At 41.1% G+C, this 16,154-nt stretch overlaps 1 protein-coding gene across 3 annotated transcripts in view; it reads right to left on the bottom strand.

Moving 5' to 3' along the window:
* Positions 1 to 4,924, bottom strand: part of LOC114663559 (cyclic nucleotide-binding domain-containing protein 2-like) — a 50,139-nt gene extending 45,215 nt beyond the window's left edge. For 2 of the 3 annotated variants that reach the window (XM_051935947.1, XM_051935948.1), the window contains exons 1-2: positions 4,842 to 4,924; positions 4,611 to 4,724 (exon numbers count right to left, since the gene is read on the bottom strand). In XM_051935947.1, the coding sequence (XP_051791907.1) occupies positions 4,611 to 4,724; positions 4,842 to 4,850 (123 nt within the window). In that variant the 5' untranslated portion in view covers positions 4,851 to 4,924. The remainder of the gene's footprint in view (positions 1 to 4,610; positions 4,725 to 4,841) is intronic. The other variant, XM_028817372.2, reaches the window with a different exon arrangement.
* Between the last annotated feature and the right edge of the window lie 11,230 nt (positions 4,925 to 16,154).

Here is a 16,154-nt window from a genome sequence, read left to right as displayed (position 1 = left end):
ATAGGCTTGACTTCATGCACCTCTGAATTTAAAAAAAGTGGATAGAGATGATGAATGGATTACTCCACTATCTCTTCTTAAATGCCCCGATCTGCCCAATGCACCCATTTTCTAATAAAGATGGATATGATGAGACAGACTGTCCGTCAGTCGCTAATAAAATGTTATTATATATCACTATATTATGGGGTACAAGTCACAGGAGGTTATACTTAAGTTATATAACACAATGGTTAGGACTCACCTGGAGTATTGTGTGCTGTTTTGGTCTCCAGGCTACAAAAAAGATCTAGAAGGGCTAGAAAAGTCCAGAGGACATCAACTAAGTTGATGCTGGTAAAAAAAGGTATGAGCTATGAGAAAAGATTAAAGGAATTGATGAAGATGGGAACTGTCGCTCATGGTCCTGGTGGACCAGCTGCAGGTTTTCTTTTCAATTAGATTGCTAATTAGAAGACAGTCTTTGCTGATAACGAAACTTGCCATTCAGCTATATTGCTTGTTAGCACTTCCATTCGTCCAAGACATATTTAAATTATATTGTAGAATTTCCTTTTCTGTAAACATTATTTTATGGGATGGAACTTACACTTCACAATCTTCCAGTTTTTCTCTCATTTATTTATGGATATTTTATTAACACAGATACTTCATGATGCACATTCACCATTGTAAATGGAAGCAAGTAAGCTGCATAGCTGAGGGCTCCTTTATCATTTAGGAGTGAGGATCCATGATATTCAACGTAATTGAAATTTGTCTAGCTTGAATGTAAGCACAAATATGCAGTATAGTTAAATACCACGTCTCATTATCAGCTAGGTCTGTCTTCTAATTAGGATACTGGTTGGAACAAAAACCTGCAGCCCCCCAAGAATGTGATCAACTGTCCCTGGATTAAGAGGTGACATGATTGAAGCATTTTAAATTATGAAAGTAATTAGTCGAGGATCGAGGACTGTGACTGAGCTCACCAAGGACACAGAAACACAGTTAGAAACTTGTTAATTAGAGCTCACACAAATGATCTTCTTCACTGAGAGAGGCATAGACACATGGAATAAATAACCAAGTAGTATGGTAGACTGTAGGAACCATTAAAATTCAGCTTGATTTTAATTTTGTAAAATTTTCTTGATGGGATTGTTGAGATTTATTGGGCTCAGTGGTTTGTTCTCATCAAAAAATTATAATCTTCTAAGATGCTCTGTGTATTTTGAATGATCAAAATGTGTAAAACTTCTAATGTTTGAACTCTGCCAACATATAACATCCACAAGTGCAGATCACATCTGATGAAGTACGCAGCACAATTCGTGGTCCAGGCTTTGGTCCTGTCATATCTGAACTACTGTAACTCTCTGTTAGCAGAAAGACCAGCATGTACTACCAAGCCATAAGCAGCAGCACAGCTGGTACTCCACCAGCCGAGGCGGGCACGTGTCACTTCTCTTTTCAGATTGCTGCATTGGCTCCCTGTGACACCACATATTAATTTCAAATCCTTGATGCTTGTCAATCACGTAGTCAATGGCTGAGCTCCTACATGTATATAGACTGTGGAAGATGGCCGGGACCCATGCCCGGTCGGGATGCCCCTTTGACACTGGATCTGGGGGAGCAGTCATGGGATGCATGCTATGTCCCCTGGAACATTTGTTGACAGAACCCCCCCCCCCCCCCAGGTTGCATAGGGGCCAATAGTTTGGAACATCGGAACTCATTCCTGTTGGGCTCCGTGGCCACCGCCAGGGAGAGCTACTTGGCCTAATGGGCCACACCCGGAGGTGAAGCCGGAAGTAGGTCAACGAGATCCTCTACTCCTTCTCTGCCACTCCAATCTGCTGATGAATGGTGTCTGGTGATGCCACCTCTGCATCACATCAAACCTCAATCTGGACTTTTTTATGTGTAGCTCCTAGCTGGTGGAACAAGCTGCCCACCTCTATTTGAACTTCTGAGTCCCTCAATGTGTTTAAGAAGACTCTTATTTGGTGAATTTCTGTCTAACCGATATCGGCTTTATTCATTTTTTGTAACAATGGAAGTGTAGCTAGCTTGCATTTTTCTCTAAGCTCTTCACCTGTTCCCCAAATACATGCTAAGTTCAGGTTTTCTCAATCTGTTAGTGTCCTGCTAGGTAGCCTACCATACATTAAAGATTTATTTTTTTCCTACACATTAGGTGTTTTTCAAAGCACAAAGAACTAAGTTCATTTTCAGAGAACCCTTCCCAGAATGAAATGGTGCTTTGTCAAGTAATAGTTGTAGGAACCAACCACACAACCCAGCAAAGAACCATAAAATGCCATTAAAGAATCAGTATTATTAAGAGTGTAGTTCCAAACTCCTTCCATTTCACAATTATTGAAGCCATTGTGCTCCTGGGAACACTCAATGATTTAGAAGTGGGTGTACGTCCTTGCCTGAGCTATATGCCTCATCACAATTTTATTACAAAGGTCTACATAGTGCTCATGGAGTGTGAATTGTGGGACCATATCTACACATGTGCGCGTCTTTCTAAACCTTCTTCTTCTTTCAGCTGCTCCCGTTATGGGTCGCCACAGTGGATCATCTTTTTCCATATCTTCCTGTACTCTCCATCTTGCTCTGTTACACCCATCACCTGCATGTCCTCTCTCACCACATCCATAAACCTTCTCAGGCCTTCCTCTTTTTCTCTTGCCTGGCAGCTCTATTTTCCCAACATACCCAGCATCTCTCCTCTGCACATGTCCAAACCAACACAATCTCACCTCTCTGACTTTGTCTCCAAAGACAATGTCCAATAATTCATATTGCCACAGGTGGACTCCAAGTAAGTTCTAGACTCATCTCAATGAGAATTAAAACAAACAGGTTGCACCGACCCCAATTTGGAGTGGCATAACAAACAGACTGAATACTTCAATGAATGAGAGATTTTAGTATATGATTTTTTATAAATTTGTAACGCTTTCTGAAAACCAGTTTTTACTTTCACATTATTGGTTATTGAGTGTAGACTGATGGGCAAAAAATGCAAATTTATCAATTTAAAATTAAACCTACAACGTAACAAAGTATGCAGAAAGTGAAAGAGTCTGAAACTACTGTGTAGATAGTAATGAATTTGCTGGTCTGTGTTTTTTTAGAAGCAATAACTGAGGTAATCATACTGTAGATGATGTCCCTTGACCTGTGTCACACATGTGTGACTGGAATATATCTTCGTTTTAAACGTTCATCTCTCAAAAATTGTATGTGACAGAGCAGCTGTTTTGCCAGATTTAGATTCGGCATTCTCAGATCTATAAAGAACGTATAAAATTATTTACTGGGGCCAACAAACTTCTTTTTTTATTTTTATTTTTTTTTGTTTTTTTGCAGACAAGTGTAATTAGTGCGCTACATGGCGTGCCTCACCTCTAACCTTCTGTGTTCAAATTCCATACCCGATCATTCTCCGTGATGAGTGTGCAGGTATCTCAAGTGTGCGCATGCGTTATCTTCGGGTGCGGAGGTTTTACTCCCTCATCTCCAAAGAAGTGCTGCTTAGGCGATTCCAGATTGACCGTTTACGCATGAGTTTGCCTTGCGATGGATCAGTTCCCTGTCCAGGCCTGTCTCCTTGCTTTGTATCCAGGATTGACGATATCCGTTCTGACCACCCGACAAGCCCTAGCCATATTGACAAGAACGCGTGCAGGTAAGGAGGCAACCGAAAATGGCACTCGGGACCCATCGCTTTCCGCACACATCCGTACGCATCTATTTTAAAAACTCGCTTTCTTCGGCAACGCGTTCGAGTGCTGGTTTATGTCCTGGGATTGCCTTCCCGACTGAGATCCTAAATGGCGAAGGAATGGAGAAAGACGGTTTGCTCGTGTCGGGGTATCAAGGAGCAGATATCTCTGGCAGGAGCATCGGACACCAATGACATAGAGTGCAGGGAAGATTAAAAATTGCGCTATTCTGGCCGTGTTATGTGTCGACCTTCTGAGACTTTAGGTGAAGCGTTCTGCCTTGAAACCATACACAATGTTTATATTATATAGTGCCTTTCACATACAACAACATCAAACATATCATGGTGAACTGAGGAATCACAGCTTGAAATTACGGATGAATCCGTTTCTCCACCCCCTTTCTATAGATTCTGCTCCGTCAATTCATTTTTAAATCAATGGCTCTTAAATTCTAAAGAGGTATTACTATGACGAAAAAAATATTTCTGTGCAAGCTTGCTTTTTTATGTAATCTTAATATCCTATGCATTTTTCACTGCAACGATCATTACTTCACCAAAAAAAAAAAAAAAAACTAAAAAAAATGCACTTAACGTGATTTTATTTTACTGGTATTTGTCATCTGAGAATGTTCTTATATTACCATACAATTCAAACACATAACAAAGACATTTCCAAGTCTATTATTAGCCGTCTTTTATCACTTTGTTGTGCGGTATTATTCTTGATGGCTTTATAAAGTGCAGCGGTCATGCGGGTACAGTTGCGACATGGCAGTTGCAACTTTGTTTACTGTGAAAGGCGCTGTATGAAACTGAATGAAAAGTGAATGATGTCCGGCATAAAATGCCCCCCAAATACCAATGCTTCTTCTATTACATTCTTTTCATTGCTGTCGCCAGAACCTTCATACTTGAGGCAGAGCTCCCTCCCTCCAATTAGATCCCATGCTACCTTTTCATCTTCACCGGCTTTGCTTTGCTCCGCTTCGTTCTGTAATAAATAAAAGTATAAATAAATAAAGGAGATGAAGAAGAAATTCTTAAGAAAGAAAAAACTGTCAGTGATTGGAAGAATCAAAAAAAGACATTAGTCTGGAATCAAACGGACCTCAGCCATTCGGTCCCAGGAGATGCGCTGCTCTTCAATGAGTGTTTGTAGCAACAGGTTAGTGATTAAACGGAGCGGGCGGGCTGGCGAGTAAGCGAGCGAGCTGGCGTTTATCCGCAACAGAGCCGTGTGTGGGTGGGTGTGTGTGGCCGAAGGAGGTGCTGCTGTCTGCTGGATCACTCGAGAGGTACGTGTGAGCGGTGAGGACTGATAAGATGTAGTAGTCATCATTTGAAAACAACTTCACACTGACGTATTGATCAGCTGCACTTTGATTCATGTAGTTCATAACAGCACTTGCAACTCAAATGCAAACACTACAATCATGTTATCATAGATAACACACCTTAAACATACATTATCTTGAGATAGTTCGACACGTTCACCCTGTGACAGACAGAAAAGGTACTTGATAAAACAAACAAATGGACAGGTAGAGTCGGGTGAATGGAACTACGTCAGAGAGGTAGATAGCTGTAGTCTGTGGTCAGTTTATTTTTACATAATGCTCTTTACTGACGACTGGCTCACAGTGCTGTATCAAGTTTACAGGTAATATTCAAATTACAGTCATATGAAAAAGTTTGGGAATCCCTCTTAATTCTTTGGATTTTTGTTTATCTTTGGCTAAGCTTTCAAATTCAAATATGACATGCCTTATGGAAACAGTAGTATTTCAGCAGTGACATTAAGTTTATTGGATAAGAGAAAATAAGCAATATGCATCATAACAAAATTAGACAGGTGCATAAATTTGGGCACCCCAACAGAGATATTACATCAATACTTAGTTGAGCCTCCTTTTGCAAATCTAACAGCCTCTAGACGCCTCCTATAGCCTTTGATGGGTGTCTGGATTCTGGATGGAGGTATTGTTGACCATTCTTTCATACAAAATCTGTCCAGTTCAGTTAAATGTGATGGCTGCCTAGCATGGACAGCCTGCTTCAAATCATCCCATAGATTTTCGATGATATTCAAGTCAGGGGACTGTGATGGCCATTCCAGAACATTGTACTTCTACCTCTGCATGAATGCCTTTGTAGATTTCGAACTGTGTTTTGGGTCATTGTCTTGTTGGAATATCCAACCCCTGCGTAACTTCAACTTTGTGACTGATGCTTCAACATTATCCTGAAGAATTTATTGATATTGGGTTGAATTCATCCGACCCTCGACTTTAAAAAGGCCCCAGTCCCTGAACTAGCCACACAACCCCACAGCATGATGGAACTTCCACCAAATTTGACAGTAGGTAGCAGGTGTTTTTCTTGGAATGCAGTGTTCTTCTTCCGCCATGCAAAGTGCTTTTTGTTATGACCAAATAACTCAATTTTTGTCTCATCAGTCCAAAGCACTTTGTTCCAAAATGAATCTGGCTTGTCTAAATGAGCATTTGCATACAACAAGCGACTCTGTTTGTGGCGTGAGTGCAGAAAGGGCTCATTTCTCATCACCCTGCCATACAAATGTTCTTTGTGCAAATTGCACTGAATTGTAGAACGATGTACAGATACACCATCTGCAGCAAGACTTCATGCAGGTCTTTGGAGGTGATCTGTGGGTTGTCTGTAACCATTCTCACAATCCTGCCCATTTGTCGCTCCTGTATTTTTTGGCCTGCCAGACCTGCTGGGTTTAACAGCAACTGTGCTTGTGGCCTTCCATTTTGTGATTACATTCCTTACAGTTGAAACTGACAGTGTAAACCTCTGAGATGCTGTCACTCTTCAGAGGTGAGTCAAAGGAAAGCACAACTTGCAATTGACCACCTTAAATACCTTTTCTCATGATTGGACACACCTGTCTTTTGAAATTCAAGGCGTAACGAGTTAAACCAACCAATTTGGTGTTATAAGTAATCAGCACTGAGCAGTTGCATGCATTCAAATCAGCAAAATTACATGGGTACCAAAATTTTTGCACAGCCAGTTTTTCACATTTGATTTAATTTCATACAACTAAATACTGCTTCACTAAAAATCTTTGTTCAGAAAACACCCCAGTACTCAGATGTTCCTAGGAAATGAAAGACATACCACTGTTATCTTTTTTGTTGAAAGTTGAGTAAATTATTATGCAGGCTTAGAGGGGTTCCCAAACTTTTTCATATGACTGTATCAGATACACACATACACGAATGCAGTAATAGGTTAAACATACTGCACAGTAAAACAGAATAATTTCAAAGAAATTTACATAAATATAAGCCCATTAATATTTTCGCATCCTAGGCCTGGACCTCAGAAAGACGAGTTCAGAAGGGGTGGGGCTAACTGAGGAGGCGGGCCATAAAATATCTGCTAAGAAAAGGGGCGCAGATACGGCACTTCAAGCAACTCTTCAGATGAGGGTCTCCACACTCTTAAAAATGATGGTTCTTTAATGACACATTTGTGTGGTTCCTCGTAGAACTACTTGATTAAGCACCATTTACATTTACTTATTTAGCTGATGCCATGGCTACTTGCAACATTGAGAGTACTTTTTGGTTTTCCATTTGGAGCACAGACAGGTCAAGTGACTTGCTCATGGTCACACAGTGTCAGTAGCAGGATTCAAACCTACATCCTCAGTCTTTGAATTCTTCCATTCTTTCATTTCTATTGCTGTTAGTTTTGATAACTGCAAATTTGCCTTCACAATTACAGTTTTTGAGTGTCTTTTCCAGGTCGCTGCCACAGATCCTATCCACATCAAGCAACTTGTCCTTAATTGTCCAGTCTTCTGAAACAAAATGTACAAATACTGCTAACTGCCAACATTTAGGATATTTTTTGGTTTTCCAATTGGAGCACAGACATGTCAAGTGACTTGCTTATGGTCACACAGTGTCAGTAGTGGGAATCAAACCCACATCCTCAGTCTTTGATTCTTCCATTCTTCCATTTCATTGTGGGGTATGAAGTTGGTTCTTTGGGCTTTGAAAAATGCCCTAATAATGTAAAACAAACGCAATCTTTAATGTAGGCCTATGGTAGGCTACTTAGCAGGTCAGTAATAAATTAAGAAAACCTGGACTTAACTTGCGTTATTGTATACAGTGAAAGTCCTTTCAAAATCCATTGGTATTTCAAAAATGTGTTACCATCTTTTCATGGTTATTTACTTTATGGAGGCTGTTACAGACCTAAATAAATAAAAGTTCTTTCTATAGCCTTCATGTGGATGGGTCTTTTGGGAACCAAAAAGGGTTCCCCAGTAGCATCGGTCTGAAGAACCATTCTGGCACCTTTATTTTTAAGAGTGCACTGCTAAAGCCCTTTGACCAGGGTGTGTGGTCTTGGGTCATGTCGATGGGCTGCCTCTGTCCCCAAGTGAGTTGTATGAGGCAGGTCTAGTGGTGTGTATTTGTAAACACAGAATAAAGCAGCTGGAGTGTGAGGAGGAGTGAAGGCAGGAAGCCATGAAGAGATTCCCAGGAGAGGAGTGTGTGACCGCCGCTCAAGAGAGGAGTGAGGGTTGCTCCTGCTGAGTGACTTGGGGGTGACCGACTGCTCCAGGAAAGCCTGAGGAATGGCAGGGGGAGAATGTAACATAAGTTTAATATGTCACTGTGCTCTGTACAAATATTTAATAAATCTACTTTTCTTTCCACACACATGCACAGCAAATACAAAGCCAGATTTAGCACAGGGGCTGAACTGCTAGGCAAGCATTAGAAGACAAGACAGGGACAACTGTGAAATGGGCAACGTGCACTATTTTTGTGTTTCAAACTCAGCATGAAATTGTATCATCTTTTTGCCTTGTTTGGAATTGTATTATTCTCCTAAGTGGGTCCTGCACATGAAGAAAGGGTATAAAACCTTGGAACATTGCCCGGTACACCTTTGAAGTCGACAGACTGATGGGAGATACCGTCATCTGATCCGGAAAATCCTTCCAATGCAGCAACGAAAATGACAGACTCTACACATCGGGCTCTCACTCCCGAAGGTCTTGTCATGGCTTCCTTCGGATGTTATGCAGTGTAAGCCGTCATTAAAGAAAACTAAATTATTTCTCCTATGTGATTTCTTACCTCCATATCACTAAGGGAGGGGTATCACCTTTTTATATTATGTCAGTATAGTTTTGGGTTATGTAACATGCCGCAATTAAAAAAGAACTCATTCCAACAAGGGAGCTAGCGCTCCTGGATACAGAGGCAAAAGAGCAAGGCTCAGGCTGGTACCTGGTGGATGCAAGTGGAGTGGTGGAGAGGACCTGAGCCCAGTTAAAGGTTTGGCCATGCCTGTTAGAAAGATGTCTTCTTGGACTGTAGGGTAACATGAGGGGTAAGCAGAAGAGACGTCGGATTTTAGAAAGATGCACAGTGGCTTGTGTTTGTTTTAACGAATGGACAGATTCCTGCCATGGAATTTTAATGTCGTTTTTAAAGATCTATTTATTGTTATATATTGTAATTGTACTTGTACTCTCCACACATCACCTGTTCTTATTGAGATTATTTCTTTATTGGAAAATCACTGCACTTTGAACACATTAATGTTTGGCTTTAAAAAAAGCACTAAGCACTTGCAGCTACCTCATACTTGCTGTGTGTGTGTGTCCTCATTTGCCTGGCTCATCCTCAGTTTCATTAACCGTGGTTCCAGGTTGAAGCTGCCAAGGACCATGGAGCTAACCCGGACCATCGTAGCCTGGTGGTAAAACTGTGCAGGCCAAGGATGAGGCAGACCATAGAGGTGTTATACAGCAGCCATTGAGGGGACATCTTAATTAAATCTGAGATCCGGACCTGTAATGTTGTTTGCAGTGTCAGTTCAGTTAAAGTAAAACAGCCAAGAGACCGGTGCATCTGCAGGTCCACAGAAGGAGGTTCACCTACTCACTTGTAATTGACAGCGACTCGTTAATGGGTCAATTAAGGTTTTCATGACTTGGTCCAAGTTCATCTTTTTAGTCACCAGGTTCTCTTGATGGATGATGCAGTGAAATGTCCAAAAATCTGGGAAACAGTTATCAGCTTTACACAGTCTATTTGCAGATCCCAAGATAACTGGTGCACCGTTTGCAGCTATTGCTATTAGTTTTGATAACTGCAAATTTGTTTTCTCAACTCCAGTCGTGAGTTTCTCTTTCAGGTCGCCGCCACGGATTCTATCAGTGTCAAGCAACTCTTCCTTAATTGTGCAGTCTTCTGACACAAAACATACAAATACTGCCAACTGTGGCTTATCTTGAATGTCACAGGACTCATCAAAAGCAACACTAAGATACTTGCATTACTCAAGATCAATATGTGTTTCAATTAAGTTCTTGATATCTGATATTCTCGTTTCTATATTGTCCCGTGACAGCTGCAAGTCTAACATAGCACACTTGAAGTTGTTATTTTCAGGTGAGTGGACAACAACAATATCCTTGTGGTATGTCTTCACAAATTCTCCTTCGCTGTATGGGTTCCCAGCACAAGCAATGTTCAATGCCACTTGATATGATGCCAATTTAATGGTCTCTGAGTGCTTTGTAAATGTTTCGAAAACACTTGAGCTGCTCCTCTGAATTACGTTTCAGCATGCCTACTTTGTGCTTGCAAATTTCAGTGCTGTTGGGGAACACCTGCGCCATGTTAGCATGGAGTGAGGTGAAATGGCACCCCAGGTTTGAAGCTTTAAAATGTGGAAGTAACCAGAAGGGTGTCCCATTTCATTCCACAAAAAAATGCAATCCCTCCGATTCAAGTAAGAATGTCCTGTGCACCTCTTCATATTTGCGCTTAGCTTTATGTTTTCCTGACACTGCCATGGTGATTCAGTCAAGCTAGTTCAGTTAACAAACTTCTGCATATGCATGTGACTTTTCTATCAGTCACATGATGAAAAATTAGTTTTTATTAAAAATACTGGCAACTTTTTTGGTAATATTGTCAAATATTCAAATGCATTTTGACTTATGTGAAATATAAACAGTAAAAAAATACTCTGATGACCAGAACATGTGAGCAGAGCGGAGTGATGAGAATGGAGTGAGCGCAATGCTCCCCCTGCTCACAGCCACTGCAGACCATACGTTCATTTTCGCTCCCCACTTCAATGAAATTGCTCATTGTTTGCTGCAAAAAAACAAAACAATCTGCATTGTATTTTAATTTTAGCTTAAACTGTAGCCTGGCATCAAAATAACTGAACAGCCCAATCTACACTCAAGCTGAAATTATTTATTTAAAGATGTGAGCGGGTCTGGTACCACTCCGGTATGCAAAAGTGAAGGGAGATGGAGCGAGACATAAAGTGACGCTCAAGGTTTTTTTCAAATATACCTCTTTGTACTCACTCCTGCTCTGTCCAAAATCCTTTCCGCTCCCACTTCACTCTGCTCACAAGCTCTGTTGATGACCTAGAAACAAATGATAACACTGGCGCCACACTGGAGCTGGCAAAAAGCCACATGCGGCTCGTGATCCACAGGTTTGCCCCCTGTTAACTTAACACCTCAGTTGCACAGCACTCGAACAGCATTCAACACTTCACTGTGCCATTTGACAATGCAGTGCTCAAGAACCCTGCTGATGTGCTTTTTTACCACCTGCACAAACACAGCATAAATGAAGACCACCCTTTGTTATTGAAGAGAATGGGGACAGGGACTTTGGAGGGTGGCTATGTAACAACGCTGTCAGGTCACGTTAGCCAGGGATGAGTCACAGACAGTATGAGCTGGCATTCCTTTACTCAAATGAGAAGCTTCACCACTAGCTGCAGGGGCACCTAGAAAGTGGCAAACCTGCAATGCAGCAAACAGTATTTAAACTGTGAGCAGTTCTTTAAAGGAAAGCGAGACACCTTAACAGAGCCATGTAATGAGCAAAGAATTAATTTGGCCATCAGTGCTGGCACTACAGTATATTTTCAAAACAATCAGTGCTAAAGTGAAAGCTGATTTTTGACGTAACACTAACCCTACTCCTAACCCTAACACTTATATGTCAAAAAGCTCTGTTATTGTCGTGATTTGTATTTTTATTAACTGACTAAATGAGACTAGGGATACAAATACTACAATTAAGACAATCAAGACAAATTCCTACCACACATTAGTGTACCTGGCCAATAAAGTGAATTCTGATTTGGATTCTGAATTCTGATTCTGATTAAACCTCTCCATGCTATTTGGATAAGCAGGTTTGCTGTCAGTAAGGATCACAGAAGGCCTCACATGAAGGTCAGTGCTCCTCTAGTTTAAGAAGATTACGTTTAGAGGGTTTGTACAACTATTACTTATGATGTTAAAAATAGGGTTAGACTTTTGAAAGATTCAGGAACAAGCTGGAAGAATGACTTCACTCAGCTGGTTGGGGAATCCATCATAAAAAACGGTTGCTTATTACTGGGAAACATAAGTTTGGCCTAATGACCATCAGAAAACTGACCAGGAAGATCAGCAAGAAAGCAAAAAGGTGGATGTTCCTTTACCAGTTTCTGACAATTCTTTCTTCTCCAGATTTTCAAAAGATGACTTTTTCATGTTTACTCTCAGATGCAGTTTTCTGTTTTTCTTGTCCTTTGTGTTCTTTTTGTGTCTCTATTTATTTCACTCCTTCCATCCTAAAATGCTTTGTTAGGTGGGGCTGTCTGAGGGGTGTAAGAGCTGTGTTGGGGTTGCTCATTAGTTCTCGTACTTTTAGTCATCTGGTCGGCCCTCCATTAAGCCCAGTTCACCTTGCGAGTTTGTTTCCTGCTGATCACCTGCCATTTAAGCCTTCATTTACAATGATCAAAGGTTTTACAGTCTCCAAGTTACTGCTTTATTAAGCTACCATCTTTGAATGCGCTAAACCGGTTTGCATTTAAAACAATTAGACTCGGAGAAGCCACTGACATTTAACTCTTGGTCACACATTAGTTTCATGGAAAATGGTCCTCCTACTTGTGGCCTAGCAAGTCTTGTATTAAATTACAGTATAATATATAATTATGTATATAAAATATCAGGTACATAGATCACGATAACAGATTAAGTTAGACATACAGTATTTCTGGATGACTCCTCTTCATGGTTATAGATTATACTGATTTGATGACAAACTTCAGTTCTCCCTTGAGTGTGACTTTTGTTTTGCCTCATTATATTGTCACATGTGTGCATAGTTGGCAGTCAATGGGCCTGACTAAATGTGTTCTCACGCTGGTCCAGGGGTTGACTGAATACACTAACGCCTTTTTGCCTATCTCTACAGATCCTGAGGAGGAAAACCTGCCTAAACGCACTTCCTGCTCCTCCACAGATGCCACTTTCGGCCTGGCCATCCAGTCCTACTCTTGACATCACTACTGGTTGGAACTTAACAGACATGCGCCTTCCTCCCTCCCCACTATAAAGCCTATTTTCTGTTGTATTATCTCAGTCATGTTTTGGAATCAGTCTGATAAGATTACTCTCAGTGCTGACATTTTGCTGTTTTTTCACACTTATTTTTCAAGTATATGGGGTGGATCCCCAAACCTTTTCTATCTCTCTGAGTTTGTGTCGTCAAAATACAAGTTTGTTTGACTGATTAATTCTTGTTAGTCCTAAGGTTTACAGTTCTAGTTTGTCTGTTCAACCTCCACCCCTCAGAAAAATAAACCAGTGACTGACAGCTCATTTAATTAAAATGTGTTCCTCTTTGCACCTTCCTGCTTTAATGCGCTGTTCTGTTCATTTTACTGTCCTCATACTCAGTGCAGCATAATCATATTTTACTTGTACAGTATCATGTTAACTTAGAGCAAACAATAAAAGGCTCCACATACATTAAAAAAGGATTAACTGTTGACCTTGTAAAAGCAGGCGAACAAATGGAGATGGAATGTTAGCTTTGTGGATTGATGTCTGGTCTCCATAGCTGTCCTGCCATGTACAGCTGATTCATAATTGTAGTTAAGATGATATTCTGATAGGCAAAATGCCAAATATTGTTTTACTTCCATGTAAACAAAAACGTTTGCTATTGAGTTCAGTTCAGACTCTAATCTTCCAATGTGCAAAATATTGACAAAAGTTTTATTTCTGTGGTCATAATGTTTTAAGTTCCATAATCACATCAAAACGCATTTAGAAATTTTTGAAAGAGAAACAGATTATCAACCAAAGCCCCCCTGACGATGCCCAAACCTGTTAGCACACCCACAAGATTTTATGGGAACTGTGTCGGGATCCTTGGGTGCTGCCTGAATGGGCATTGCCAAGGGAGGGAAACACTGACTTCCATGTGACCCAGAATTGCTCCTGATCGGCTGTGCAGTGACACTGAAAGCATCCTTGGTTCTGACTATAAAAGGAGCCCGCGGCCTCACCTCGGAAAGTCAGAGTCGGGAGGAGGCAGCGAAAGTCATCAGAAGCAGTGGAAGGAGAGGAAGACATTAATTTAATTAAAATTGTGGTAATAGAGGCTGTGTGGACTGGAAAAGAGGTTGGTGAAATTAAAAATCTATTACTTTAAAATTGGGGTTGTATTGGGTGATATTGTATCCAAAGTTTGGGGCCCAATGTCTCCCCTTTGTGCTTACAGTTATAATTACATGAAAGATAGCTGTAATGTCAATACACAAACTGCATGTATTCACCTTGTTTATAACACCAGCTTTTCTAGTTGACCAATCATCCCCTACCCACTTTCAAAGTGTAATAGACATTTATAAATTAACAGATACTCACAACGCACATCATTTACTAAATTTCAACTCAGGACCATTGTAACAAAGCAAAGAATCATAAAACTGTCGATGTCTGAGAGAGTGCACCTCCAAGGGACTGATTTCTGGTTCCAGATTTGAGTTCAATCAGGTCAGATCTACTGACAGAGCGCCGAGTATTTCATTCTGCATATGGCTTCCCAAAGAACAGTGCCCAAGCAGTGCTGGGGATATTCAAGGAGTCTGATGTTAATTGAATGTTTCAGATCACTGAAAATCAACGCCACACTGTCTGTATCAACCAACCACTGCTGAATGACATTTTTCCAAGCTCAGTTTGGTTAAGTTCAAATTTCTGAAATCTGTGAAGACAAAAGCAGACCTCTGATCTTTTGATTTTGTTGAGGAAGGTGACACGGCTAACAAAGGTGAAGTCACTGCTATCTAACACAACATAAGATCAAAAGAGAAAATGTTACTATAAAACCCAAAAGCTGATAAACATTTTATTTGTTATTTACGGTTGTGAATGCTGTGCTGGATCCTTTCCCAGCGGGGACACCGTAATGGAAGGAACGTATGGAAAGAGCCATAATGTGGCCAGGATGGGGCAGAATCAACATCCCATTTATTAGTGGACAGTAGGGAGGAGCTGGGATATCAAGAGCAATTCCTCCTCAAGTACAATAGATAGATAGATAGATAGATAGATAGATAGATAGATAGATAGATAGATAGATAGATAGATAGATAGATAGATAGATAGATAGATAGATAGATAGATAGATAGATAGATAGATAGATAGATAGATAGATAGATACTTTATTAATCCCAATGGGAAATTCACATTCACACAATAGATGGCAGTGGATCCAGTAAGGACACCCACAGGGTTTTATGGGAATCATAAGCCGGAGGGACAACTCTGTTGGGGTCCTTGGGTGCCACCAGAGGGCACTGCAGGGAGAAGGACTCCCTGGGCTTCCATCGGGCTATGTCCCAGTACCAGAAGTACTGACATAAAAGTGAGCCATCCAGCCTTCTAGAATGAGTCAGAGTCGGGAGGCAGAAGGCAAAGCTCACCTGGAAGAGGAAAAGAAGGACTGTTCATTGAAAGGCTGTGAAATTGGTTAGCATAAGAAGGTGTTTTCTGCAATAAGAAACCTTTATTTTACACCTGGGACTATTTAGTGTGGTGTGTCTGGGGTTTTGGGGCTCATTGGCACCCACTGTCTATTACCAGGTATAGACTTTAATACATACAGTGTACACATTGTCACAAAAACCAGACATAAGAGTCGTGAAATGGTTTGGGGCAGCCACCCCTGTAATTAATTTCCTGGCTGCATAGTCGAGCAAATCAATTTAGCAAGTCCAAAACAGAACTGAGGGAACAGGGAAAAGGTGGAGACTTTTAAAGGGGAAGACAGGAAGTGAAGTCAAAGGGGTCGGGCTCATGAAGGTCTTCTGTCATTGGTGCGAGCCCGGACATGACATCACAGGGGCCGGAGCTGGCAAGGTCTCCTTCCATTGGCTCGGTCCCTGAAGTGACATCAAGAGGACCAGGTGGGATCACCCGTGAATGGTCTGCAGGCAAGGGAGAAAAAGAGTCAGTGCACTCTGCCACATCTCGGTATGACTCGGAACTGCCCTTACTCAAGCCCTTTAGCTTCCTCCCATGCGCACGTG

This window comes from Erpetoichthys calabaricus, chromosome 13 (assembly GCF_900747795.2).
Source record: "Erpetoichthys calabaricus chromosome 13, fErpCal1.3, whole genome shotgun sequence".
NCBI classification, from domain to species: Eukaryota; Metazoa; Chordata; class Cladistia; order Polypteriformes; family Polypteridae; genus Erpetoichthys; species Erpetoichthys calabaricus.
This window is presented reverse-complemented; position numbering and strand designations above follow the sequence as displayed.